The sequence below is a fragment of the Euphorbia lathyris genome, chromosome 9 (genome assembly GCF_963576675.1).
Source record: "Euphorbia lathyris chromosome 9, ddEupLath1.1, whole genome shotgun sequence".
NCBI classification, from domain to species: domain Eukaryota; kingdom Viridiplantae; phylum Streptophyta; class Magnoliopsida; order Malpighiales; family Euphorbiaceae; genus Euphorbia; species Euphorbia lathyris.
The window spans coordinates 52,336,775-52,362,803 of NC_088918.1; the positions used below are offsets into that span (position 1 = coordinate 52,336,775).

A 26,029-nucleotide genomic window follows, 5' to 3' on the forward strand; every position below is an offset into this window, starting at 1 on the left:
GGCGGAGAGTAAACAGCACATGCTATTCGGTTAGCAAGTGGACTTTCAATTTAATGAAACAACTCACTGCTTTCATACCCTAAAGTCTCCACTTCTTTTACTATTCCCTTTTCCTGATACGTACGTACCAACAAACTTAATTAATTATTCTACTTTCAATTTTAACATCTTACAATCTTCCATTACTTTAAGTTTTAATTATTTAACTGGTTCGTTTATATATTTAAACTTATTACAACGTATTTTATTAAATTAGATATTTTTATTGTCTATTTTCTCGAAATACTTCTATTTTATTCAAACTACCGGCTCTTTATGTATAAAAGAGATGCGAAGCAATTGCGGAACATTTTGGTTGCAATTTTGGACGAAATTTTGAATCAAATTCAATGGCAAAGATCGAAAAAAAAGCAAGTTTTAATCTCCTTGCATTTGATAATATGAAATCGTGTGATTTTTAGGATTTGTTAGGGTATAGTTTTCGTATGGTTTAAGACCTTATTAGGATTAGAGTTATGTTTATACATTGCAAACTTATTTGAGATGTACGTGCGTGATTGGATGTGTTAGAAATATCCTTATTTCATATGGTTCGATAGTTTCGCAGTCATGAATTTTCTTCGCAGTTTAAGCAACTACAGAGGAAATTCATATAAGTCAATTGAATTTCCTCCGCAGTTGCTTCCACTGCAGAAGGTTTTTCATGATTGCGAAAATAATTGAATAGATTTTACCTTCACACTCTCAGACATTGCGAAAAGATTACACGAATTGCGAAGACAAGTATTTTCGCAGTTTTATCATATGTTTGTTGTTACTGTTTATAAACAATCTAAAAACAAGGAGTTAAGGTCTGAACATTAATAAGAAAAACCCTCAAAACCAATTTATGACAAGCGAGTCCAAAGCTTGTGGTTATTTATCTAAGACCTAATACATCACTAGCTCTCTGTACTTGTCCATAGTAGTAGATTGGCTCCCTAAACTTTGCAAGTGTCTCACCAACTCCCTAAACTTGCTTATTTCGTATCACCAGCTCCCTAAACTTGTCCATAAAAATTTATTAGCTCACAGAAGTTTGCAAGTGTCTCACCATCTAGCTAAACTTGCTTATTCTGTAGCAAATAAATACAAAAATCATAATACTAACTCGGGTTAAGGTGCAAAAATACTCCTAACGTTTAAAATGGTGCAATTTTACTCCTAACGTTGGAAGCCAATAGCATTTTTACCCCTAACATTGATAAATTGAGTTAATTTGATAAATAATTCATCAAACTGTTTTCTCGGTCATGAATCTTGTCATCTACGCTTCACACGTGCGTCATTTTATTAGTAACAAACCATAAACATATGTTGGGATGTGAAAATATATATATATACTGTCTTTTGTACAAATTGGACAAAAAAAAAATCAAAAATTTCACCAAATTTTTAAATATCAATCTCCAATTCTATTATTAAATTAAAAGAAACATGAAATCTTTTTTTTAGAACGAATCGATATGCAATTGGTGCAAAATAAGGAACAAAAATATTTGTGTTTTATAATAGTGTCTGAAATTGACCCAAATTATCAACGTTAGGGGTAAATTTGCTCTTGCCTACTAACGTTAGAGATAGAGAAAAAATTACCTCACAAATAGATGAAGATGTATTTTTAGAATTTAGGTTTAATAAGTTTTTATATTTAGTTGTTACGGAATAAACAAGTATAGGGAGCTGGTGAGACATTTGCAAAATTCAGGAAGCTAATAAATTTTTATGGACAAGTTTAGGGAGATGGTGATACGAAATAAGCAAGTCTAGGGAGTTGGTTAGACATTTGCAAAGTTTAGAAGGGGAATCTGGTGATGTATTAGGTCTTTATCTAAATTTGATCTTCAATGGATCATCCTAATCTTTTCAAAACACCTTACATTATTTTATTTAAATAAAACTTAATATATATTTATGAAATAAAAAAAAAACATACACAAATGAAAGCAACAAAATTTAATTTATTTTTCAAAAAAAAAAAAATATTCAAAAAGTAATGAGGGGAGTAATATATTGGTAGTAAAAATAAACATTAACTATGATGGGTAGCAAAAATGGGGACCCTTAGTCCTTACCTTACCACATTGAACTCTCCATAATTAAGGGAGTATCATTAAATTGGTCGTAAATACTCACTGCAATATTTCCAGAGATTATTCAATTTTGTTTTTTGTTATGATTTCATTCTTTTCCTACTTATGTGGAGCCATTTCATTTCATTTCTCATATCTACAAATTTTGCAAAACTTATGAATTTTGCATGACTACTCAAATGGCTCCATTCATGGCAAACTTTAATTTTGCTCTCATTCTCATTCTACAAATATTAATCCAATCATTTTACCTCAATGCTACAAATTATATTGCAATTTTACCTATTTCAACGAATTCAAAATGTATTTTTTGTCCGCATTTACATAGAAAATGACACAATTGAACTTAAATTTATATTATTATGCTAAAGTTTGGCTAAATTTTTTGCAATTAAGACAAAATACTAATTTATCTTTCACAATAAGCAAATGGGTAAATTTATATATTGGAAAAAATACCAAAATAAATCTTGTGGTTTGTGTCATTTTTAAAAATAAACTATATGGTTTAAAAGTTGATAAACAAGTATTTTGTAGTTGATTCCCAAACATGGTCCAAAAAGACTAAGGGAGTGTTTTCGTGCTCTTGTTTGCCTTTTCAGTTCGAAATGGAGAGTTTTAGGTGGTTGGTTAATGATATTTATGTTTGCCTTTTACACTTGAAAAATAGTATTAGGTGTTTGGTTAGTGATCTCTTGTTTGCTTTTTACACCTGAAAAGCAGCCTTTTAGAGGATTTTACCCCAAAATGGGGTTCTAAATGACAATTTATCCCTATTAAGAGTCCGGTTAAACATTTTGCCCACTGTGAGGCTTGTTTAACCGGGTTCGAAACCGGAAGACAAACTTCCGGTTTCAAATTGTAAAGAAACCGGAAGTTTGTCTTCGGGTTTCTAATTTTAATTTTTTTATTTTTTAATAATAAAAAATAGAAACCAGAACCGGTCGGTTCCTATTTAATATATATATTTTAAAAAATTTGAATTGTCTACCTCCGCTTTTCAAAAAAAAATTAATGAAAATTTTCAAAAAAGTCTCTCTATCTTTTTTAAATTTTTAATGTAACTTCAAACTTTAATTATTTATTTTTAAATTTATTAATTAAACATTTCCTTGACAAATTAGATAGGTAAAAAATGTTTATTCTTTTAAATGTGAGTTAAAAATTATATTTTTGACAGTTTAAATTACCGTTTTTATAGTTTCTTTATAATTTCAAACGTCACCGAAAAGTTATGGTTAGAGTGACAGTTAAATAATAGTTAAACCATTTCAAACTGTAATTTAAACTGTTCGAAGTGACAGTTAAATGTTCGAAGTGCAAAAACCATATTTCAAACTGTAATTATAAAGAAACTGTAAAAACTGTAATTTATATTGTCACTTCGAACCGTAACGTTACAGTTAAGTTTATAATTTCAAACGTCACCGAAAAGTTACGGTTCGAACAGTTAAACCATTTCAAACTGTTCGAAGTGGCAATTAAATGTTGGCCAAATTTAAATGTCACTTCGAACAGTTTAAATTACAGTTCGAAATGGTTTAACTGTCATTTTGAACCGTAAATTTTTAGTGACGTTTGAAATTATAAAAGAACTGTAAAAACCGTAATTTAAAATGTTAAAAATATAATTTCAAACTCACATTTAAAAGAATAAACATTTTTGACTGAATTAGATATTTACTACTAGTTAATTTGGCAAGGAAATGTTTAATTAATGAATTTAAAAATAAATAGTTAGAGATTGAAGTTAAATTAAAAATTTTAAAAAAATAGAGGGATTTTTTTAAAATTTTTTATTAAATGTTTTTGAAAAGCGAAGATGAACAATTCAAAAGTTTTTAAAATATTCTATTTTTTATTATTAAAAAAATAAAAAAAATAATAAATAGAAACCGGAAAGACAAACTTCCGGTTTCTTTACAATTTGAAACTGGAAGTTTGTCTTCCGATTTCGAGCCCGATTAAACAAGCTCTACAGTGAGCAAAATATTTAACCGGCTCCTAATAGGGATAAATTCTCATTTAGAATCCCATTTTGGGGTAAAATCCTATTTTACAAAAGCAGAAAATCTCTGCTTTTTGGAAAAACAACTTTTTCCAACAGCAAACCGTAACAGCAAACAACAACAGCAAACAGTAGGTAAAACAAACAGGCCCTAACAATGTTAAAAAAAAGGCGTAATACATCATTTGCCCCCTGAACTTATCCAAAAAGCTTGATTGACCCTTGAACTTTTAAAATATCCCAATAGCCCCCATCAATTTGCATAAAATGATCAGTTAGCTATCTGAACTTGCGTAAAATATAATTAATTGATCACTCAGTTGCAAAAAAATAAATAAATTAAATGCGGAAGATGTATATGTGCATTTTATTTTGTATTTGAAATATTAATTTTAAATTTTTATTCTCATTTCATTCGTACCTCTCTTTGTGCATTTAAATTATTCTGATTTGTATGTATATCTGCATTAGTCTCTTTGTATTATTTCAATATATCAGTGTATTAATATGTTGAAGAAAATGGTATAAACTACTTTTTCTTATTCTTCCAAACGAGAAATTCTACTATGGTCCTGATCTATTGGATATTTCTAATAGAAACATGACAATTATGCAATTTTTTCCCACATCAATCATCTCTAAATGAGGTAGCATGTTTCTTTCTTTTCATTAGTTGGGTCCATTCCAGTGACGAAACTAGGAATCTAGACTTGGGGGGCTAATTTAAACCGTGCGGTTGAGGATATATTTTCAAAGTCCAGCCCGTTAGGGTTGGGCAAAAAAAATTTAGCCTCCAACGCGTTAAAACTATAAAAATCTTATCATTTTTTAGAAACTAGCATTGAACTAATAGAAATAAATAAAAACATAATAAAATTAATTCAAAAGTGTTATCAAAATAAAGAGTCTATTTAAATTAATTAATAATGGTAACATGTTTTTATAATTATTGAAAAGTAAAGTTAAAATAAATAAAAACTTTTTAAAAGAAAATAAAGTTGGAGAGAGTTGAATATATGACCTCTTAAATAGAAGCATGTATCCTTAACCATCTCATCTACCTTTATATATTGAAATAGATTTGTTCATGGGTTGAGCTGGACTGGGCTCGGGCCGGTTTTAGTCGGGCTGAATAATAATATCATTTGCCCAGATTCAACTTAGCCCGAAACTTTCAAAGTACGGGCTCGGATCGGGCTGGGCTTGAGCTAAAAATACAAATCCCAAGCCCAGTCGAGTCCACCCACAATGTTTTTGAATCTATAAAAAAAATAAAATGGATAAAGTTAGAATTATTTTCTTATTCTGCTAATAAACCAACATCAAACAAATTATCAATATATTAAATGGTACTGTTCCTTTTCTATAAACTATAAATGGTAAGTCAATTCAAATGGTACAATTAAAGTTTCATAATTTTGTTTTATATTTGAAAATGTTGAATATTTTATATTTAAGAAACTTAAAAAATTTATTTTTGAAATATAAAGTTTTTTTTTTAAAATTTGAATATAAAGTTTAGTAAACTATAAAATTTATTAAACTAAGATTATTATTAAAAATTGGCCGGACCAGGCTGGGGTTGGATTTCAAGATAAATCACAAGCCCAACTCACTCTATATTCAGGCATAAGCGGGTTTGGATTTGGTTGGGCCTATTACAAAATATATATGTCCAAGCCCGGTCTTTGAAGAGCGGGCCTGGATGGGTTGGACGGGTCAATGGCTTTTGAACAGGTCTACATTGAAATAATACTACATAGAGTCAATATATACTAATTTTAGGGGGGACTATAGGGGACAAATCGATCAGTATTCAAAGGCGGAGCCAGTGGCCGGGAGGGCGCTGATCCCCCGAACCCTGGACTGGCTGCGCCCCTGATCCATTGTACCCGGTCCACTGTAGTAGTTCTCCTTCCAAACCATTATTTAGTTACAGTTATAATTATTATTATTTATAATGACAATTAAATTTATGTTTTAATTTATTTTTTAATATAAATACATTAGGTAGATGGTCGGACGGGTTTGCGAATTAGTTTTTTTAGTCTGGTCCAGCCTGACCCGAATCTGATGTAAATATAGTGCGGGTTGGGCTGAGTTTGGACAAAGTAGTGATAAATAAAACCCGGGTAGGCCTGACCCAATCCATGAACAAGCCTAATGAGAGTTAACATTTTACCTCCATTAACTCTTATATCTTAATTTGTAAAATGAGAGTTGTGAGTAACATAGACTTTTTAATGAAAACTAACATTTTAACTTTCATTTATATTCCAGCAACTCCCAAACAAAATTAAATTTTAACCTATATTTCCATCACTTCCCTTTCCATTCTATTACCCTTTAAGTCTCACAGGCATTAACCTTCAAACTTCCAAACAAAAGGCTTAGGGTAGTGTTTTAAGCAAAATAAATAAATAAATAAATAATTATCTAAATTAAGCTAATTCCGATGAGAGTCTCCTTCTGTCATTCATCCAGTTCATTATTTCTTCTTCATCTTTCTTTCTCTACTCCATTGCCTTTTTTCTTTGCTTCTTGAAGATTTTATCTTTGCTTCTTTTGTTTGTTCATCTTTTTCTTTTCTTAAACATTTTTTCTGTTTAAATAACTTATAGCTCTCAGTCCTTCATGTTGGAGCGTTTGTCGTCTTCTCTACTCTTGAAAAACTTTTAACCTAAGTATATTTCTATGATACTTACCTTACAAGCTAGGGGTTCGATCTGATTTTCAATGAAAAAAAAAAGAGATTAATGGATGCCTATTCCCGATTATATTTAGAAAACGATGAGGAACAATGGGTGATTTTAGGAGAAGAACATGTTGTTAATCATACGAATCAAGGTTTCTATTTTGCCACTGGTCAGTTTCTAACATCTAAATTTGTATACCTTGAAAGTATGAAGAATATACTAACATCAATATGGAAGCCTGTGAAGAGAGACACCATCACTGAATCGGACTTGGAGGCTGAGGAATCCATTGGAGACAGTTGATGAGGATAATTTAGACAGTTCAAACGTTAATGAAGTTCCTGCAGGGGATTAGTCTAAATCCAGAGCGTTTAGGAGTAAGAATATGCCAACAAGTGGTGGCCCTTCCCGAATTGACAGTACAAACAATAAGGAGAGTCAGAATCCCTCTATTAAAGACAGACTTATTCACGATCTAAAATGGCCACGCATGGAGAATGTCAGTATGAAAGTAGAATCTGATATCCTAAACAGATATAGGGCGGGTCTTGGAGTCCATGCCCGCCTGGGGTTATGAGTCTCATAAGGTAGAACTGTCGTGAGCTGGGTAACCCACAGACAATTAGTTTTCTAAAAGATTTGCTGCAGGTCCACATGCCCATATTAGTGTTTCTTATAGAGACAATGGTTAACTCAGAACGCATATCAGAAATATGTAAACAGTTTGGTTTTGAGGTCATTTTGTCTTGTGTTAATATCTTAAAAGAGTTGGGTAATTGCACAGTCTCTTATATAAAACGTTCAACGAATTCGGCCGCTTATCTTTTATAGCTAAGATGGTCAATTTTCAGTCGGTTCGTGGTGTGTGGGTATGCCCACCTCAATGTTGTTCTCGTTCTAATAATTAAGAAAGTGTTTTATTTAAAAAAAAAAGGCTTGGGGTAAAGTTGTAATTCACAAACTAACCCGACGTATCCACCAATTCATCGTCCGGGTCGGCCGACCCAAGTAGCAGAAACAAAAGAAAAGAGCTCGGAAGGAAGCAAAAACAGTAAGCGAGAAAACAGAGCGATCGTCATTTGGAGGAAGAAAAGCCGGAATGGATGTGATCAAGACACAGCAAATACAGGCGAGGCCGATAGAGAAAGTAATAGTTCACCCGCTGGTTCTACTGAGCATCGTCGATAACTATAATAGAGTCGCCAAGGACACTCGCAAACGAGTTATTGGGGTCTTACTTGGTAGTTCTTTTAAAGGCACCGTTGATGTCACCAACAGTTATGCAGGTCGTTTTTGTTATATACTCTTTTTTCAAAAGTTCTTTAGCTCTTCCATTTTTACTGATTTTGGTTTTAGATCTAAATTTTCTATCTTGAGTTTATTTATTTTTTCACTGCTAGGGAATTTCGAAATTTAGGTCTTATGGAGGTTAGAGGGTTGAGGTTTACACCATTAATCTTGTTTTATAGTATGAGTTTGGCATTTTGGTTTGTTTAATTACTCCACATTTTTTTTTTGTATCTTGGAAATGAGTTGAAGGAACAGACCTTGTCAAATTTCTTATAGAAATCCGTCTGATAATTAATGGCCATTTTTTGAACCTAGTGGAAGTCATTGCTGATTTTTAATACTAGCATTTCTTATGCAGTGCCCTTTGAAGAAGATGATAAGGACTCAAGTATATGGTTTCTTGACCACAACTACCATGAATCTATGTTTTCGATGTTCAAAAGAATAAATGGTAATTCTTGTTTCTTTTTATTTGACCAGTGATAATTTTATGTTTTTGTCATGTCAATTTGTTTCCTTGGTTCTATAATGGAGTTGTGGTAATTATTTCAGCCAAGGAGCATGTAGTAGGTTGGTATAGCACAGGCCCAAAGCTACGGGAGAACGATCTAGATATTCACCAATTATTCCACAAGTAAGAACATGTCCTTATTTTCTTGGTTGTTTTTGCAAATTGTTATGCTTAATGGTGATTTGTTGTAGTTCGCTTTTGCTACTTCCTTTTCTATTCAAGTTTACTATCATTTATGTTCATAGCTAGGAAGCACTGACACTTCTAGTAATTATGTCCATATCTATTCAAGTTTACTATTTACGTACAGAGTGTCGGACTCCGACACTCCGGGAACAGACGGGCAACAGTCCAAAATAAGTGTCCCCTCTTTTTTTCTTTTTCAAATATGGGGACGCTTTGGGGACACGACTTCTGAGTTAATAAGTAGAATATAGGTTTTTTTTAATAATTTACTAAAAAGAATGGTTAAACCTTAATAACGAAAAAGAAATGAAAATCTAAAGAAAATAATATAGCATCTGCCCCTGTTTTGGTAGTTTAAATAGTTTTGAAGTATTAAATGTTTCTTTTTGATGAATTAATGACTTATTATGGATGTTATTTATGGTTTATAATGACTTATGAATTATATATATATACATATACCCGTAAAATTGTCGTTTGCCACATCCCCACCTGTAATGAGTACCCGTGTCGGTGCTTCCTAGGTTCATAGCTTGGCTTTTTTTTGTGCTTCAACTTTGTATAAGCTTCACAGGGATTTTACTTAGATTGGTGCATTCTTTTGAAGTGTACTATATTTATCAAGTGATTTGTGGTGATATATAGCTATGTCCAAAATCCTGTTCTGGTGATTATTGATGTTCAGCCGAAGGAGCTGGGAATACCTACCAAGGCCTACTATGATGTTGAAGAGGTTAAAGAGGTTAGAAGAAATTATGTTTTCTCATCTAAGTCAGCTCAGCGGTGGTTAATTTAAGATATACCTAATGTAGTAGATTTTGATATCCAGGAAAGATTAATAAAATTGAATATCTTTACTACCATTTCGTGAGATGCTACTCTTTTCCCTCACATGTTACTTTTTCTGATATCAGAATGCTACTCAAAAGAGCCAGAAGGTTTTTGTTCATGTGCTGTCAGAAATTGCTGCTCATGAGGTTGAGGAAATCGGTATGGAACAATGTGAAAACCAAGTTATCCTGTCAGGATGTCTGCTTTTCTATTTCCATTCTTTTTCTGCATCCGTTAAAGCTTTGAAGAGGAGGCAAGTTAACTATTCGTATTTATTTTATGTTTCCATTAATAGGAGTTGAACACTTGTTAAGGGATGTGAAGGACACAACCATTAGCACACTTGCAACTGAGGTTTGTTCTCTCACAAATTTTCGTTCAACTATTGAGCTTTCTTCATTATTTTAAAATATTCTTTATTTGAGTTTATGGATGTCAAAACATTATTTTCCTAAAAGAGAGTGATGGTTTATAATTAGCTTTTCTCATCTCAGGTTACCGGTAAACTTACAGCCTTGAAGGGTTTGGATGCACGACTAAAAGAAATACGAGGTTACCTTGATCTTGTCATTGACGGAAAGCTTCCGTTAAATCATGAGATACTTTACCATTTACAGGTATTCTTCTTATTAATATGAATAGTTGATTATGTACTTGGAGCAGTTTTTGTACCATATACTTTCATCTGGCAGTGGCAAATGGGTGATTATGGCCTGGCAGGATATTTTAAATGGTTACCTATTACAATATAATCCTAATTAACTTTATCCAGCCCACTTGGTTCATATAAATAACCAGTTTTATACCATTTTTTGCTAACTTCTCGCGAAAGAGCTTTTAATTGCATTTTAATTTAATCAAATATTAAGTTATAGTTAAGAAACTAACCTTTCTTTCTATTTTGCCTAGTTTTTTATCCTCTTCCCTCTCCCCTCTCCCCTCAAAATTAAAAGCTCAAAATTTCCAGTGAAGACTATAAGAATAATTATATTTTGAAAGAATATATCTCTGTTCGGGGATGCCAATTAGGTTTGATGTGGGGACAAGTAGAGGCTCAAGTTATCTTATTCTGAATTTTTTATTAATAGACGGGAGTGTTCAAAAGTTGAACTCAGAATTTTTTGGTCTAACAAACTCTTGTATCATGTTGAGAACAATATAGAATATGATTTTCTATGTCCTCAAACTCAATTAGAATGAAGATATCACAGGCATATATCTGACATGAAGATAAGAATAAGCTAATTAATCCAGGTGTTAAGGTTAGAAATGCGAATGTGGTGAAGCTCTTAGCCTAGTGGTTGAGAGCTTACCTATGCCTTGGGAGGTCATGGGTTCGAATCACATCCGGGTCTGGTGGAGATTTTTCTTTCTCTTTAATGTAAGCGCATTGCGCAATTTTTTTTTTAAAAAAAAGGTTAGAAATGCGAATAGATAAATAAGAAGACAATGAACCTGTGTTTCTACAGAAACGGAAATGCAAACTGAAATGGAAACGGACACCGGGAAATGTTATTTCTAAGAAAATTTAGCTAGGAAACGGAAAAGAAATGGAAACGGACACGAAACGCGGAAACACCATTGAAGAAGAGTTTCCGTGCAACATTGCTATGAACCTGATATGTAATCAATGTGCATCCTTGGTGTATAATCCAATACAACACAACAAAACATTGCCAGTTTTTGTCTTCCTTTCTGCTTCTTCCTTTTAATTTGTTCTGTTAGTGAAAAACTTGTAAAGCATACCACTGAATCAAAAAGTGTCTGCTGATTAGGAATGTACAAAAAAATTAACCAATGCATTAAATATAACAACCCAATCCAACTCATATATTTTTATTCTAATGATTTATCCGTGGGTTGGGTAGGATTTATTGATTGGATTGGTTTTTAATTCAAATATTTGCATTTATTCTTTTTTTTTTCTTCATTCTCAGTTTAAAAATAATTTTATTATAAAATATTATTATACTTCACATATTAAATTAAGAAAAAAAGAAAATTTTAAAAAACGTGAAAAACGGAAAAAACACAAAAAATGGAAAGTCAAAAAAAGAAGTGAAAAACAGAAAAAACAGTAAAAATGAAAAAGCTTTTTTTTTTTTTTTTGTTTTGTTTTGTTTCTTTCAGAAAGGACCGATTTATGTGCCCTAGCTGACATGCGGGACAAGTGTAGGGATGAGGTTGGAAGTAGGTGCGGGGTGGGGACATGGATGCATTCCGCCCCCAACACTTGCGGTATGGATTCGGAGAATCCCCATTAAAGGTTTTGAAGATTTTTTCTCCCACATCCCCGCCTCACGCTGGTGCCCACAGGCAACAGGGAACGCCCCTCCCCAAATTCTAACCAACAACTCCCCGGCATGAACATACTGAACTCGAAGGTTGATTCTTCATCCGCTTCAATGCTATCATTGAAAAATAGAGTTACAAATAGCTTATACAACCCAACAATGAACAAATATTATCACAATTTAAAATTCAAAGCCAAGTAATAAAAGTTTACTTTTCATTCTTGCAATTTGAAATTTGACCAATAAAAATAGGAAATACATACTGGAAATTAACTTACACCGACGAAATGATTATCACAAGTTAAATGCCAAAGTTAATTAATAGAAGTTTACATTCCATTCTTTTTATTTCAAATTTGTTCAATAAAAAATAGGAAATACATACTGAAACTGAAGTAGATTACATTTTGTTATGTACATATATATATATATATATATATAACTAATAATGGGGATTTTTTTGGAATCTCGACGAGAATTTAGACGTGGACGGTGTGGGGATCCCATGGTTTGAGGATAGTACCCCCGCCGCCATTCCCGTTTTGGCTTCAGGCTAAAATGCCCCCGCCCCTATCCAAATCCCCAAATATTTCGGGGTTCCCCGTCCCCATCGTTTCGGATCCCCACGAGTTTTGGGGAATCCTGCCCATTGACACCCCTAATTGGAAGTGCATCACCTAACGGAATCACACAAATTCAGCATGTGCTAACTTGCAAGCTGCTCAAATTAATTGAATAGCAACATGTCTTGCATTTAAAACATCTAGAAAATCACCGAGTTAACTCTAACATAGAAATATTTGAATAAAAAACCAACCCAACCCAATTCATTCCAATTGACTATTTGATGGGTTGGATTGGTTTTATCAACCAGCCTATAGGTGACTTGTTTTAATGGGTTGGCTTGGATTGGATTGTAATTCAAACACTACAAATTAATTCATTGTACACAGTGATGATATTCATGAAATGAGTAATTGATCCATGGTTCAGCTTTATCAAACGTGTAATATTTCTATTTATTTATTTATTAATATCTCTTCTGCAGGATGTGTTCAACCTACTGCCGAATCTTAATGTGACAGAGCTGATCAAGGCTTTTGCTGGTAACAAGTCAATAATACTAAATATGCTTGTTTTTTTTTTGGGGACATATACACTATATGCTTGTTTAAGTGTTTGATCCATTTCATCTCCATTCCCTTGCAGTAAAAACAAATGACATGATGTTGGTGATATATCTGTCCTCTCTCATCCGAAGCGTCATTGCACTCCACAACTTGATTAATAATAAGGTAATAGCCTCCCTCTTCCATGAAATTAGTTGGACTGCTCGAAACATTTAATTGACTTGCGAAACTTGTTTCTCAGATGCTGAACAAAGAACATGAGAAAGCTGAGGATGCAAAACCAGCAACAATCCCAGCCGTTAACGGAAGCTGATTTTTTACCCTTTCAGATGAGTAAGCTTGAGCTTCTAGGGAGAGAGGACCGTTTTGTTGTGCTACATTTAAGGCTTTTTCTCAAGCGTTTTGTTGTGCCTTCTTAATAGCTTAGTTTAAGATGGCTAATGATCTTGATTTGTCAAATGGCAGTAGTAAAATGTAGTTTTCAACAACTATTTGATGCACATTTTCTTTAGGTGCTTGAATAGAAACTTTTATGAGCAGATGTTTTTTTTTTTATTAACTACGTTTACAATTTGAGATATTGTGCTGCATTTTAATTTAATTCAACATTTTATACCTTCTATGGGGATTATTTAAATCATAATTAATCTGAATACATAAACAGGTTCACGGGTTACTTCTAAAGTGCGGAATTCTTTTATATTGATTGCATCGGAAGAAACAACATTGATTGTGTATCACCAGTCACGAATCAATTACACCGAGATATACTGAAAGGAGAGATGATGATCCCCAAACTAAGAATGAGATATACTACTAAATCATCTACGATCAGAATGAAATTAGAAAATCGAAACTGACATCTAAAGGAAAGATACCTGCCACTAATGAATTTCATCCGGATGTCTTAGATAAAAAAAAAGTTTGAAAAGATAGATAAAAAAAAGTTTGAAAAGGATAACAAAATCTTTAAAATTACATTGAAACGCAGATCCAGTAAAACTCATCCTTCAAAAAAAAAGAAGAGAAGTTTCGATACCCAATTCAAAAAAGTTGAACAAAATAAAATCAAAACTCACAGTAACAGCGCAACTTCCACTGGATGAAGAACAACGTCCTTCCAAGACTAATTTTCTCCCAAAAAGTAAGGGAAATTGCAATTTGAGGCAACAAAGATGTACAAAGAGAGTGTGGAACAAAACTCTTTTCTAGAGTTCTATATTTTCAGATGGAAGAAGACATCCAGTTATCTGAATGGAGAAGAGGAGAATCAATACAAGGAGAACAATGAGAATAGATGAGAGCAAGTAACAAAATATGTGTAAAAGTGGGTTAGAAACCATTTAACAAACCGTAGAAAAGAAAAACCGTAAATGTAGTTTGAGAAATAGAAAATACATTTAGTTGAGTTGAGTTGAGGAAGAAGGTTGAGTTGAGATGAAACAATTAAAGGATATATAATTTGACTTTAAGGAGAAGGAGTTTAGGAAATCAATGTGGAAAAAAAAAAGCAGACGCATTCAAAGAATTAAGATACTTGGAAAGGAAATGACACATCATCGTCATTAGTATAAAGAGATGACGCATCATCACTATTTCTACAGATTTAATATACAGTATAGATTATTGGATATAAATCATCTCTTAACAAATACAAATTTTTTATTAAAATAATTCAGTTGACTTTGGATTCATTATATGATTCTAATTAATTCTATTCATAATTAGTATTAACGATTATATAATTGATTATTAATGAATTTTAATCATGAAAATAGTAAACCAATTATAAAACATTCATAAACATTTAATAAAAATCAACCTCCAATAACAATTAATGAAACAGAATAATGTCTCAAAACTTCGTTTTTTTTTTAATTTCCAAAAACTCAGAAAAACAATAAAACAGTACCACAAGTTCAATTTTAAATTCATCCTAAACAATTTTAATTTTGACCAGAATAGGTTATAAAACCTTATATTACCCACCATGTGGTAACAATTTCACTCTTTGGCATACCATGATGCACTCATTCATTTCCCGGAACTAAGTCTTATATCAAAACGGAAAATATGAGATGTTACTGGAAACTCGCTTAACCATTCTAAGAAAATCCTAATTGTTTTCCGTAATCCTTGCCACTTTTAATCCAACTCACAGTTAGCATGTTCCTCACCCTCGAGGATGACATGGACTCAATCAACTTGTTGAAGATGAGAGTTCGAGTCCTACCTTAGAGCTAGACCACCAACCCAGATGCAATACTGCATCAATTTCTGCAGTCGTGTGCAGCACAATTCCCTCCACATTATTTCACATGACCCTTCCATCAAACTTACAATTCTTAATTTTCATCTTTAAGTCATTTAACTTCACCAACCGATGGAAAGAAACGGAAAATTTTGAGAGTTATAATCACATCTATGAGGTTTAGAAGCAATAAAAGGTTAACCATACAAATACAAATAATAAAAATTAACTAAAATGCAATTCAATCAATTCAAAAACATCCAACATTGATTTTTGATTTTCTAGAATTTAATAAAAAATTCATATTTTCTATGTAATTAAAAACATTTTTTTTGTAATTCTAAAATGATTTTTAGAATATTACATGAACAAAAAATAAATATTTTTTTACTAATAAATTAAATATAATACACTAAAAAATCAGAAAAGTTGTAGTTTAGGGGTCTGGCAAAAAATGGCAGATGAGGGCCATTCAGAAGACACCCATGCGCCCCACGTGTGGCACGTGGTGCGACGCATGGGTGTCGCACGCCACCTTCCTAACTTCGAATTGTTTCGAAATTTGGCCGACCTAATGCTTTTAGGGAGTCGAGTCTCCTTGGTATGGTCCGTTTGCCCACACGACGAATAGAGGCAAGTGTTTGCGCATCACAGACCCTTAAGTGAAAGTGCTACATGTTCTCAACAGTACCAAAGAAAACCTAAATCGAAATTTATATTCGCTAAATGCAATCTTAATGTCGTTTTACACCAAAATGAGACTTGAAAAAAATATTTTAATGTATTGAAAATAATAAAAAATAATTTTTCTAATTATTAACATACATCTGAAAATTTGTTTTACTCATTAGAACAGATCAAGTAGACAGAAAACGCAACCTAAAGACTATATGATGTGGGGATTAAAACATAATTAATCCGAATAGATAAATGGATTCATGAGTTACTCCTTGAAGTACGGAAGAACGAACTTTGATTGTGTATCACTGGTCACTAATCAACTATACTGAGACACACCAAAAGAAGAGACGATGATCCACGAACTAAGAACGAGAGATTGTGACTGAGGGAGGTAGAGAGGGATACAAAGAGAGGAGAGGGAGAAAGCCTTTTCTCTTTTGTGAGATAGATTTTTTAATTCACTAATTAAGTTATGTATTTTTAAGGTTAATTATTAACATGCTTATAGAAAAAACATGAGTTAATCTAATAACTCATTTAAACCTAACTAGTTCCATTTCTGTTACGAGTGAATTATATGTCCATGTCAAATTTTCAACGTCTACACACTTTTTATAGTATAAAATATTTGCTATTAATGATTAAATTTTCTAATAAAACTAACCTTTTGTATATGTTGATGTGGTCTCTTAGATTATTTAGTGTGAAAATATGTGAAATTAGAGAGTTAAGATGAAAAATGAAAAGAGAAGTAAGAGGTGAAACTGGGGAATTACTTTAAACAAATTTAATGAAATGAAGATGATGATAACAAGCTCTTCAAAATACAGGGCTTCTATATTGTTTTTTTTTTTTTTTTTTTGATAGATTGTATATTTTTTTATTTGAATTAGAGGATTAATTTCTTATTTAAATTAGATATTTTTTCTAATGATAATAGTTAAAAAAATATATATTTCCCATCCAAATGAAGTTTACTTATCGATAGTTTCAAAGGAGAGTCCCTTGCCAGAGCCTCTCAGTGTTGTGATGTCCATCTCGTGGGATGGAGCAGGTCAAGAGAGGGGGTTGTGAAGCTGAATACTGATGGTTCCTGCCTCAGTAACGGTAAGATTGCGGCTGGAGGTGTGCTTAGAGATGTAGGGGGCGTCTGGCTTTCTGGGTTCTCCCAGAATTTAGGGTTGGGTTCTTCCTTTTCTGCGGAGCTCTGGGCTATTCTTACTGGAATCAATCTTGCTAAAAGGCTGGGTGTTAAAAGGCTCTCTGTGGAGTCTGATAATTTGGAAGCAATCAAAATGATTTCTGAGAATCATTCTATGGGTCTTAACAGTCGCAACCTCATCAAAGCTATTATAAGGCTTTGCTCCTCCTTTGAGTTCGTAGAGTTCAGACACATTTTTAGAGAGCAGAATCGTGTTGCTGATCGCTTGGCGGCGGCGGGCCATGAAAGGACGTTAGGCGTTACTACCCTTCCTGTTTCCCCTAGTTTCATCTCTCATCTTCTCTTAGAAGATAGGATTGGGGTTAGCTTCCCTAGGCTAATTCCTGGGTAGTTTGTTGTTATTCGTTTTTCTTTTCCTTTTCTACAAAAAAAAAAAAAAAAAGTCTATACGAAGGGCGTTAAGCCTCTAACGAATCATTATCTTTCTTTATTTTTATAACTTTTTGATGCAGCGAATGAAAACAGATTTATTGTTAATAGTTGATTAGATGGATTAGAAACCTTTAAACATCGTGAACTTTAGTAAAAAAAGTCAATTTTTTTTATAAAATTATCCCGCCATATCAGTAATTTTGCGATGTTAGACCATTTGTCTTGATTTTGCTAATAGAGTAAACCATAAGGTTATTTTTCGAACACGCAACATAAGGTGATTTTGCTAATAGAGTAAACCATTTGTCTTGATTTTGCTAATAGAGTAAACCATATCAGGTTGTTAAAAAAATTATGATAAATAAATATATCAAGGTTTCTACTCTCTTTTGTGCGTCTCGCCCACGCTCAAGGAGGGTAATGTAAATTGATTTTTTTTTTCTCGTTTATCTCGCCTAAATTGGGGGACCAACTTCAATTAGCTACTTCATATTTTTCTTTTTAATGGTTGGGCAATCTGTTAGAATTCTTTGATATTGTAAGCATGTCGCTCCTTCTAACCATTAAAGATGCTTTTAAGTCTCGATTATATGGTCTGAGCTAGCCCAGACTGTTGGCTCCACCCTGAATAAGGATGATGTCATCCCTGGTAGTCTCCTCTAATATTTGTTCATAATGTATCTATAATATCATTTTAATATCTTGAAATGATTGAGCTTATTTAAAATGTATGTTGAGCTCGTAAATTCAAATTCTATAAAACTCTTTTTATTAGAAAGCTTTTGTTTCTTTGAATTTTGTTTTTAAATAACTATATTATTGTTATTATTTACCTTAAATTGACTTCTTCTTGACCCATTTGAACTCATTTGTCTTCTAAATTTTTTTTTTCACTTTTGAAACTAAAAAAACTTACTTTTTGAATTAAATTTTAATTTACAAAAATTATAAAAAATTTATAATTAAAAATAAAAAGATAATTTTAGAAAATTAACATTAAGTTTATAAAAAAAAGTAAATATATCTACTTTTAAACTGTACATTTTAAATTTTTAGCTTTCAATACACTAAAGCGACGAAGTTTTACTCCATAAAGCTGTAGGGCTAAAATCAATCCTTGAAGTATGGATTCTTGAATCCTCACGGTTAGAGGTAAAAAACATCTCTATATGTGAAAAATTTAGGTCAGAATTTTTCGAAATTAGATAGTATCCGCTCTTATAAAATAGGGATTGAGCATATATTTATACCTAACGTATAAAATAGTATAATTTTATACCTAACACTTCCAAGAAAGATCAATTTTATCCCTAATAGAAAATTTGATCAATCTGGTTTCATTATTTGACATGTTATTTAATTATCACATTGGACTTTTTAAACACCAATTAATCACAAAAAAAACATTAATACAATTACAAACAATCTACCAAAATACCTACAATTAAGTATAGTTACAAACGATGTACCAAAATGCCAATAATTGAATGTGTCACATATAAATTAATCACAGACAACTATCTAAAATATTTATTATGAAATAAGTACAATTACAATTACAAATAACTTTTGAAAATATATGATATTACAAACATGAAATAACTGTGGAACCATCATGTTCAAATTTTTATCAAGTAAAATAAATATTGTTTGGAAATATTAAAGATAAAAATATACTATTTCATAGCTTAGTGTAAATCTGAACACTTGGGGGCAAATTTTGTAAAAGTAGTAACAGAAAAAAACCTAATGCGTTTGATTAGAAATTTAATTTTGGAGTCAAATTCCTTCAAGTAATAAGGAGAATGCTCAATTCCATTTTGAAGGCAAAGAAAAGTAAGCCTTTGTTTAGAAAATAGTCAACCTGACCTGAGGTGCGTACCCCTTAGGATAGATCCGGTTGAACTAACGGGTCAACGCTGCAGACGCCAAAGAAGGATTTTGAGGCAGTTTTGAGATTTGTGCTTCCTCGACAACACTACTCAAAAACTGCACACGACATCTTCCTACATCACCCATCCCGTCGGTCGTCTGCGAATCAGATGCGCGCCGGCAAGGCAGCGCCGGAATTGAAGCCTTCTCTGGTCGGCCGGAATTGTCCAACTTGTTGAATTCTGGTATTGGATTGGATTTCAATTATTGATGTTGTTGTTTTGCCTTTCTTTGGAGATTTCGCTGAACACAGTTATATACAAGTTCCGAATTTTCCATCATATGGAACATTATCTCTGCAACCTTTGCCCCAGGTTAGTTTTATATGCTTCTTCTTTTCGTTTGTCATTCTTTTGCTAATTAAATCTTCGCAATTATGGTTGATAGTGAAATTACATTCTTAGATTGATGATTGGACTTCTATTTATGCTATCTGATGGGGGATTTGCTTTACAACCCAAATTGGCTTCTTTTTTTGTTCTCAAATATATGATTATGCCCTGTTGTAAATTTTGATAGTCTTACTTGGAAAGACTGGGAGCTCCTACAGAGTAATTGAGGGCTGATTTGGCAGCATTACCTACCTAGAATAATTCGTTCAATGTAATTTCTTTGAGTTTAAGGGTTTTGCAGTGTCGGAATTAGGACAGGGTTCAGAGTGGGGAAGTGGTGAGGTGTTTGTTTTGGGATAACTGGTTTGTTGCTGCTTTCAGTTGAGTCAGCAAGCCTTCAAATTCTTTATAATCTACTCTACCACCAGTTCATTGTTTGTAACTGAGTTTGTAGTCTAGACTTGACTCATTGTTTCTTGGTGCAATTCTAATAGTTGAGGTGAGGCACTAAATTGACTTAAAAAATTGAAGTTGATACATTTGGAGATATGCATGTAACTCAAGTTCTGTTGGGGTTTAGTACGCTTGATGTTGATCCTTTATTTAATTTTGCATTCATTGCTTTTTTTATTAGTTTTGTTGTTTCAGTTGTAGGAGGATGCCTTATGATCACATTTTAATTCTTTCTTAGTGAATCATTATTGCATTAAATAAGGCCCTAGGGTAGAAAAATCCTTAAAGCTTTCTTATTGAGAAGAAGTAATATTTGGTTCAAGGCAAGGAAATTTGGCCCTAGGGTAGAGAAATTTGGGGTATTTCTCCGACTCTATGATATGGCAATATGGACATAAGAGTCCTCTACTGTAGGAGATGATGTTGTAAGAACTGATCATGACTCATGAGGCATTGAGATGCTATTTGTCTTAAAAACAAGCTAAAACTGACATTCTCTGAAGAAATTTTCCACCCCATTTGATAGAAAAAGTCTTAACGTGATAAATTTCCTTGTAGTCTGTTAATAAATAAGTTAAAAGGGCGGCCCAGTCGCACTACGCGTCCCCGCTGAGTGAGGGTCGGGGAGGGGTCCCACCACAAGGGTGTACTGGGGCAAGCCTTCCCTTACCAATTTATTTGGCAAGAAGCCGCTCCTAAGACTCGAACCCGTGACCTCTTGGTCACACGAAAACAACGTTTACCGTTGCGCCAAGGCTCGCCCTCTAAAAGAAAAAATCAAAATGGAAGACGTGTATGTCTAAAGTCTTCTCTATAAGTAAATAAAACTTTTAAATCCATAGAAATTCCGCACAACCAGTTGTAGTTTTTTGTTGATGTGCTCTCTTTCTATTTTGAAGTGAGGTATCTTATAATTCTTGAATTTTTTCCCCTTTTTTTTTGCAGTAGACTATTACTGTGTTGGGGAAAGTACTTATTTACTTCATTAGTTGTTTTATTTATGTGGCTCTTATCATCTGTACTACAATTATTTAGAGGAGTCTATCATACCATCATTCCAGTTCCAATGCCTATATCTGATTATAGTCTTCTATTTCTAAGGAGCCCATGGCATTGATACATCTATTATCACGGATATGGCTGAACGTTTTGGCCATAGGTAATTGTTGCTTTTGATAGAGTTTGTTTTGTTTAGGTGTTGGAAAATAATGTGGTCAAACATTTCTGTTCTTCGCAAAATTTGGTTACTTTGTCATCTCAAGTCACTTCATTTGTGATTCCACCAATAATTGCAATCATCTTTCAGTCGCTTTTGTGGGAAATTGCTTATGTTTATATATGTGCATGCACAAAAACAGTTGTGAATGTGCACGTGCACGCAAGTATTGAGTTTGATTCTGCTTAAAAGGTTGCTAAGTTGCAAAACTATGGACATGAACTTTTTTACAGTTTACTGCTTTTAAGCAAGGATGTCGATATCAACAGGTGAAGTGAAGGGAGTACAGAAATTTGCAATGATAATTAGAGAAGCTTTGGTAAATGAATGTGGAAAAAAAAAATACAATAATCAGTAAAAGGAGCTACTCAGATATATAGGCTGGCAAATGTGTGTTTTTCTCTCTTTTTTTTCTTCTTCTTTTTGTTGTATCGTGGAATTATCTGTGGGTGACAGTTGCTTGATTTATCAAAAGTTGTTATTTTTCTTACTATCTGCTGTTTAACACGAGGTTGTTTCATAAGTATAATTAGAAGATTTTTCTTTTTATCTTTCCAGGTGAGTTTGATGATTGCATTTGCTGAAAGGTAAAAGGCTAAAGTTACCTTATCTGCCTCTGCCACTCCTACAGAAGATAACTGGTCCAATTTCCATTGATGGACCTACAAATTCCTTATTCTAATGCCAGCCACCGCATCAAGCTTAATGTCGGAGGCAAGCTCTTCGAGACTACCATATCCACTCTACAATCTGGCGGTCCAGACTCTCTCTTGGCCGCTCTTTCCATCCATCCCAGTCCAGATCCAATTTTCATTGATCGTGATCCTGAGATTTTCTCTGTTCTCCTCTCTCTGCTTCGCTCTGATCGAATCCCGTCTACCGCTCACCGCTTCTCCAAGCAAGAGCTCGCCGATGAAGCTCTCTACTATGGCATCGAATCGCAGCTTCGATCTGCCATGTCTCCCCCTCCTCTTTCCGGCATTGATGCTTCCCTCGTCTCCACCATTCACCCTGCCTCCGATGGTGTAGCTTCCTCCTTTACTGCTGCAGCTGGTGATGGCTCAGTCTGGATCGCACACGGTGGTCAACTTTCAGCTTATGATTGGAACCTGAGCCACTCCTGCACTATCCGTACCCACGTCGATGAAATCACCTCAATGAGTCGCGTGTCACCAAACATTGCAGCAATTGGATCCAATTCGGCTGCTGGGCTCCATTTCTATGATTTCTGCAGTACTCGCCACCTCGGGTCAACTCATTGGACTGACCCGACTGATCCGAGAATCTATAAAGCACGGGTGACTTCAATTGCCGACTCACCGGATTATGTTTTTTCTTCTTTCGAGTGCCAACACAGGGAGAATTGTATATTATCGATAGATAAATCAACTCTCCAAGTCGTCTCGGAGATAGCAAGACAACCTGGGAGCTCAGCAAAGAATATGGCCACCGGAAAGCTGAGTTGGCTACCGGATACAGGAGTAATAATTGGAACAGGGGTGAGTGGTGGGGCTTTTGGTTATTCAGGGTATATCAGAATATGGGACCCGAGGGCTGGGGGAAGTGTGGTTTGGGAGACGAATGAGCCAGGTTCAGGGCGGAGTAGCAGATTTGGTGATTCGTTTGCTGATGTGGATGTAGACATGGAAAATTCGATTATATTCAAAATCTGTTCGAAGTCGGGGGATTTGGCAATGGCGGATTTGCGTAATTTAGGGGATGATCCGTGGGTTTACATGAGAGATAAAGACCCTAGCTTGAGATTCAGTGGTGGTGCAATGGAGTATGTGATACACTGCTATAAAGGACAGGTATTTGTGGGGAGAGAAGGGTCTCTGGAAGTGTGGTCGAAGGTTGCTGAAAGAGAAAATGGAGGAGAAAGAGAAGAATTGGTGGGGGAAGAATTGTACAGAAGGAATTTTGTGGATAAAATGGAGGATTCAGAAAGAGGGATAATTAGGAAAATTGAAGGGGGTGGAAATAGATTGTTTGTTAGTAGAGAAAATGTTGAGGGTGTTGAGATTTGGGAAAGTAGTTGTTTTTCAGGTGCAATTTCAGTTTTGTGACACACAGCTGAGATTGTTTATGAATCTTTCATTCTAATAACTGTTGTGTGTAAAATTCAATACTACACTAAATAGTGATAAAATCCTAGAGTACACTTCCCATTATTTGGTTTAGGGTTATATTATATATGCACTTCATGCTTGTGTTTTGAGGATTTACCAAACACGGTATTATGTATATAATCGTTGCGTTGTTGAGTGATTATTATTGAGATTTTGATGCTGATGCAGTTGCAGTTGGTGATTGCACTCTTTTGAAAGGATGAGTGCCACTTTCCTTTCTTTTTATGGTTCTTGGATTGGTTGTGATGATTTCTATGTTGATCTGTGCTTTCTTTTGTTTGTTTCCAATCACAAATACAACTGTAAAATATTTTCCACTGATCAGTTTTAATTCTCTCGCGTTGCTTCGGATATTTGAAAGATATAATTTACACTTAGAATAAAATTAATAAGAAGAATAAAAAAAAATATAATAACATAACATAATTTAAACAATTATCTAAGAATATATCATGTTAAAAATTTAGAAAAATATAATAGTTGCGAAAGTTATCATCAAACCTAACATATAGTTCCATTTGAAGACATTTTTAAAAGTCTTATGCACAATATGAGATGATGCTTTGGAAACCTTTTTAAGCTACAAACATAACTCAATAAAAAGAATATTCAATTCATAATATGGTGAGAGAGTAGGTAAACTTCCAATTTGAATAACAAATAGAGATAAATTAATCTTTTACCATAGTTGGCTAGGTTAAATTGAAAAGCGATCAATCATTTTCATCTCATCTTTAACTCATTGTACACTTATTTTAATCCAATTGATTCAATCAAAACAAATTTGACAAAGACAAATCAATATTATCTGTGCTTAAATCCATTGTTGGATCGTTATGCTTATTCATCCTAACTTTGAATGATGCAAAATTTATAAGGTTTGTATTTATTTGAATACTTTAAAAGGTTTAAATTTATTATAAGAAATAATTGTCAATTCTTAACAGTATGACCACTGAACTTTATATTTTTTTTTAACACCGGTGGCCACTCAACACCTCAAAACAATCATTGACGGCTTCAAAATAAAAAATTCGAAGAGTTAATGATGTTCTAAGAAACTTTAATTCTTGAATTTTTTTGTTTTGAGGTCATTTAGGTGTTGTTTGGTTAGAAGAGAGAAAGTAAATTTTTAGAGAGAGAAAACTCAAAAAAATGGGGTTTCGTGATAAATGTCGTTCTGAACAACTTTAATTCTTGAATATTTTTATTTTGAGGAGTTAGTTAAAATTGAGTGGTCACCGATATTAAAAAGTCTAAAATTCAATGGTCATACCGTTAAGAATGGAAGTTCAATGACTATAATGTTGAAATAGGTAAAGTTTAGTGGCCATAGATGTAATTTACCCTATTTGTATACATTTTTTCCTTCCAAAAAGCTACGTCGTTTTTGAAGTAGTTAGATGGTCAATTTGTCAAAATTAGAAGGATACAATTGGTATCCAAAAAATTTAAATTGATTGAATTTTACTGTTCATATCCCACTTCTCTTTTATTTCTATAGAATAATTTGGATAAGTTATATTCAGTTATGATTTAACTTTCTATTCTATCTTGCATATGGTGTAATATTAATTATAGTCATGATTGGGAGAAAAAGTTGAGAAGAATCCTGAAAATAAAACTATCATTTTGGATTACATACTCTTGTGGATTACATACTGAAATTTCGGTTGGTGATCCCTATTTATCTTGAAGTGATTTGATGGCGCTGTTTGGTAAAGAGCGTTTTGGGATAAAAAGAGCGGTTTTGACTAACTTTAGAGGTTTGACCACTGAAACCGCTGATTGAAGTGTTTGGTGGAGAGAGGTTTGGAAGAGAGTTTTGGGATGAAAACGCTAATTTAGAAAAAGCTCTTAAAATGAGTTTTTTCAATTAGCGTTTTGCAATATTAAAATTAATGGATTTCTTTAACCCTAATAGATAGACTCCATCTTCTCATGCGCCAAAATTAATGCCCTTATTCGTCTTTTTGCACAAACCGCTATTATAAATCAGCTAATTTTTACCAAACAGGTCTACACAAATAGCTAGTCAAATCAGCTAACAGCTAATGTAATCAGCTAATTTCCAAACAGGGCCATGGTTGAGGTGATGTTTTTAAAATTTCAAAGAGCTGTAGCAAATTGATTGATGGTTAATATTTATGTTGATGAATCATGTCTAAGGTTTTTTTTTTTTTTTCTTTCTTGAAGCGTTTTGATAGAGCAGTTTAAGATTGGCTAATGATTTTGATATGTTATATGTTAGGGAGGGAAGGAGTATAAAATGTAATAAATGAAAATGCATACATTGGAAGGGACATATTGTGACTGTCTCATATAAAGAATGGAACTCTTTTTGCCAAATTTTAAAAGGGACA

At 33.3% G+C, this 26,029-nt stretch overlaps 2 protein-coding genes across 2 annotated transcripts; both read left to right on the forward strand.

Annotated features, from left to right (window-relative positions):
* The first annotated feature begins 7,842 nt into the window (after positions 1-7,842).
* On the forward strand, positions 7,843-13,698 carry LOC136206447 (26S proteasome non-ATPase regulatory subunit 7 homolog A-like). The gene is made up of 10 exons (XM_065997503.1): positions 7,843-8,122; positions 8,485-8,577; positions 8,679-8,760; positions 9,469-9,565; positions 9,738-9,813; positions 9,950-10,008; positions 10,149-10,271; positions 12,997-13,054; positions 13,158-13,243; positions 13,320-13,698. Exons 1-10 carry the CDS (start codon positions 7,936-7,938, stop codon positions 13,389-13,391), a joined length of 933 nt encoding a protein of 310 aa, XP_065853575.1. The 5' UTR covers positions 7,843-7,935; the 3' UTR covers positions 13,392-13,698.
* Positions 13,699-19,400: 5,702 nt separating this feature from the next.
* LOC136205986 (protein ENDOPLASMIC RETICULUM-ARRESTED PEN3) lies at positions 19,401-23,808 on the forward strand. The gene is made up of 2 exons (XM_065996868.1): positions 19,401-19,850; positions 22,096-23,808. The coding sequence occupies exon 2, from the start codon at positions 22,194-22,196 to the stop codon at positions 23,601-23,603; it is 1,410 nt and encodes a 469-aa protein (XP_065852940.1). The 5' UTR covers positions 19,401-19,850; positions 22,096-22,193; the 3' UTR covers positions 23,604-23,808.
* The last annotated feature ends 2,221 nt before the right edge of the window (positions 23,809-26,029 follow it).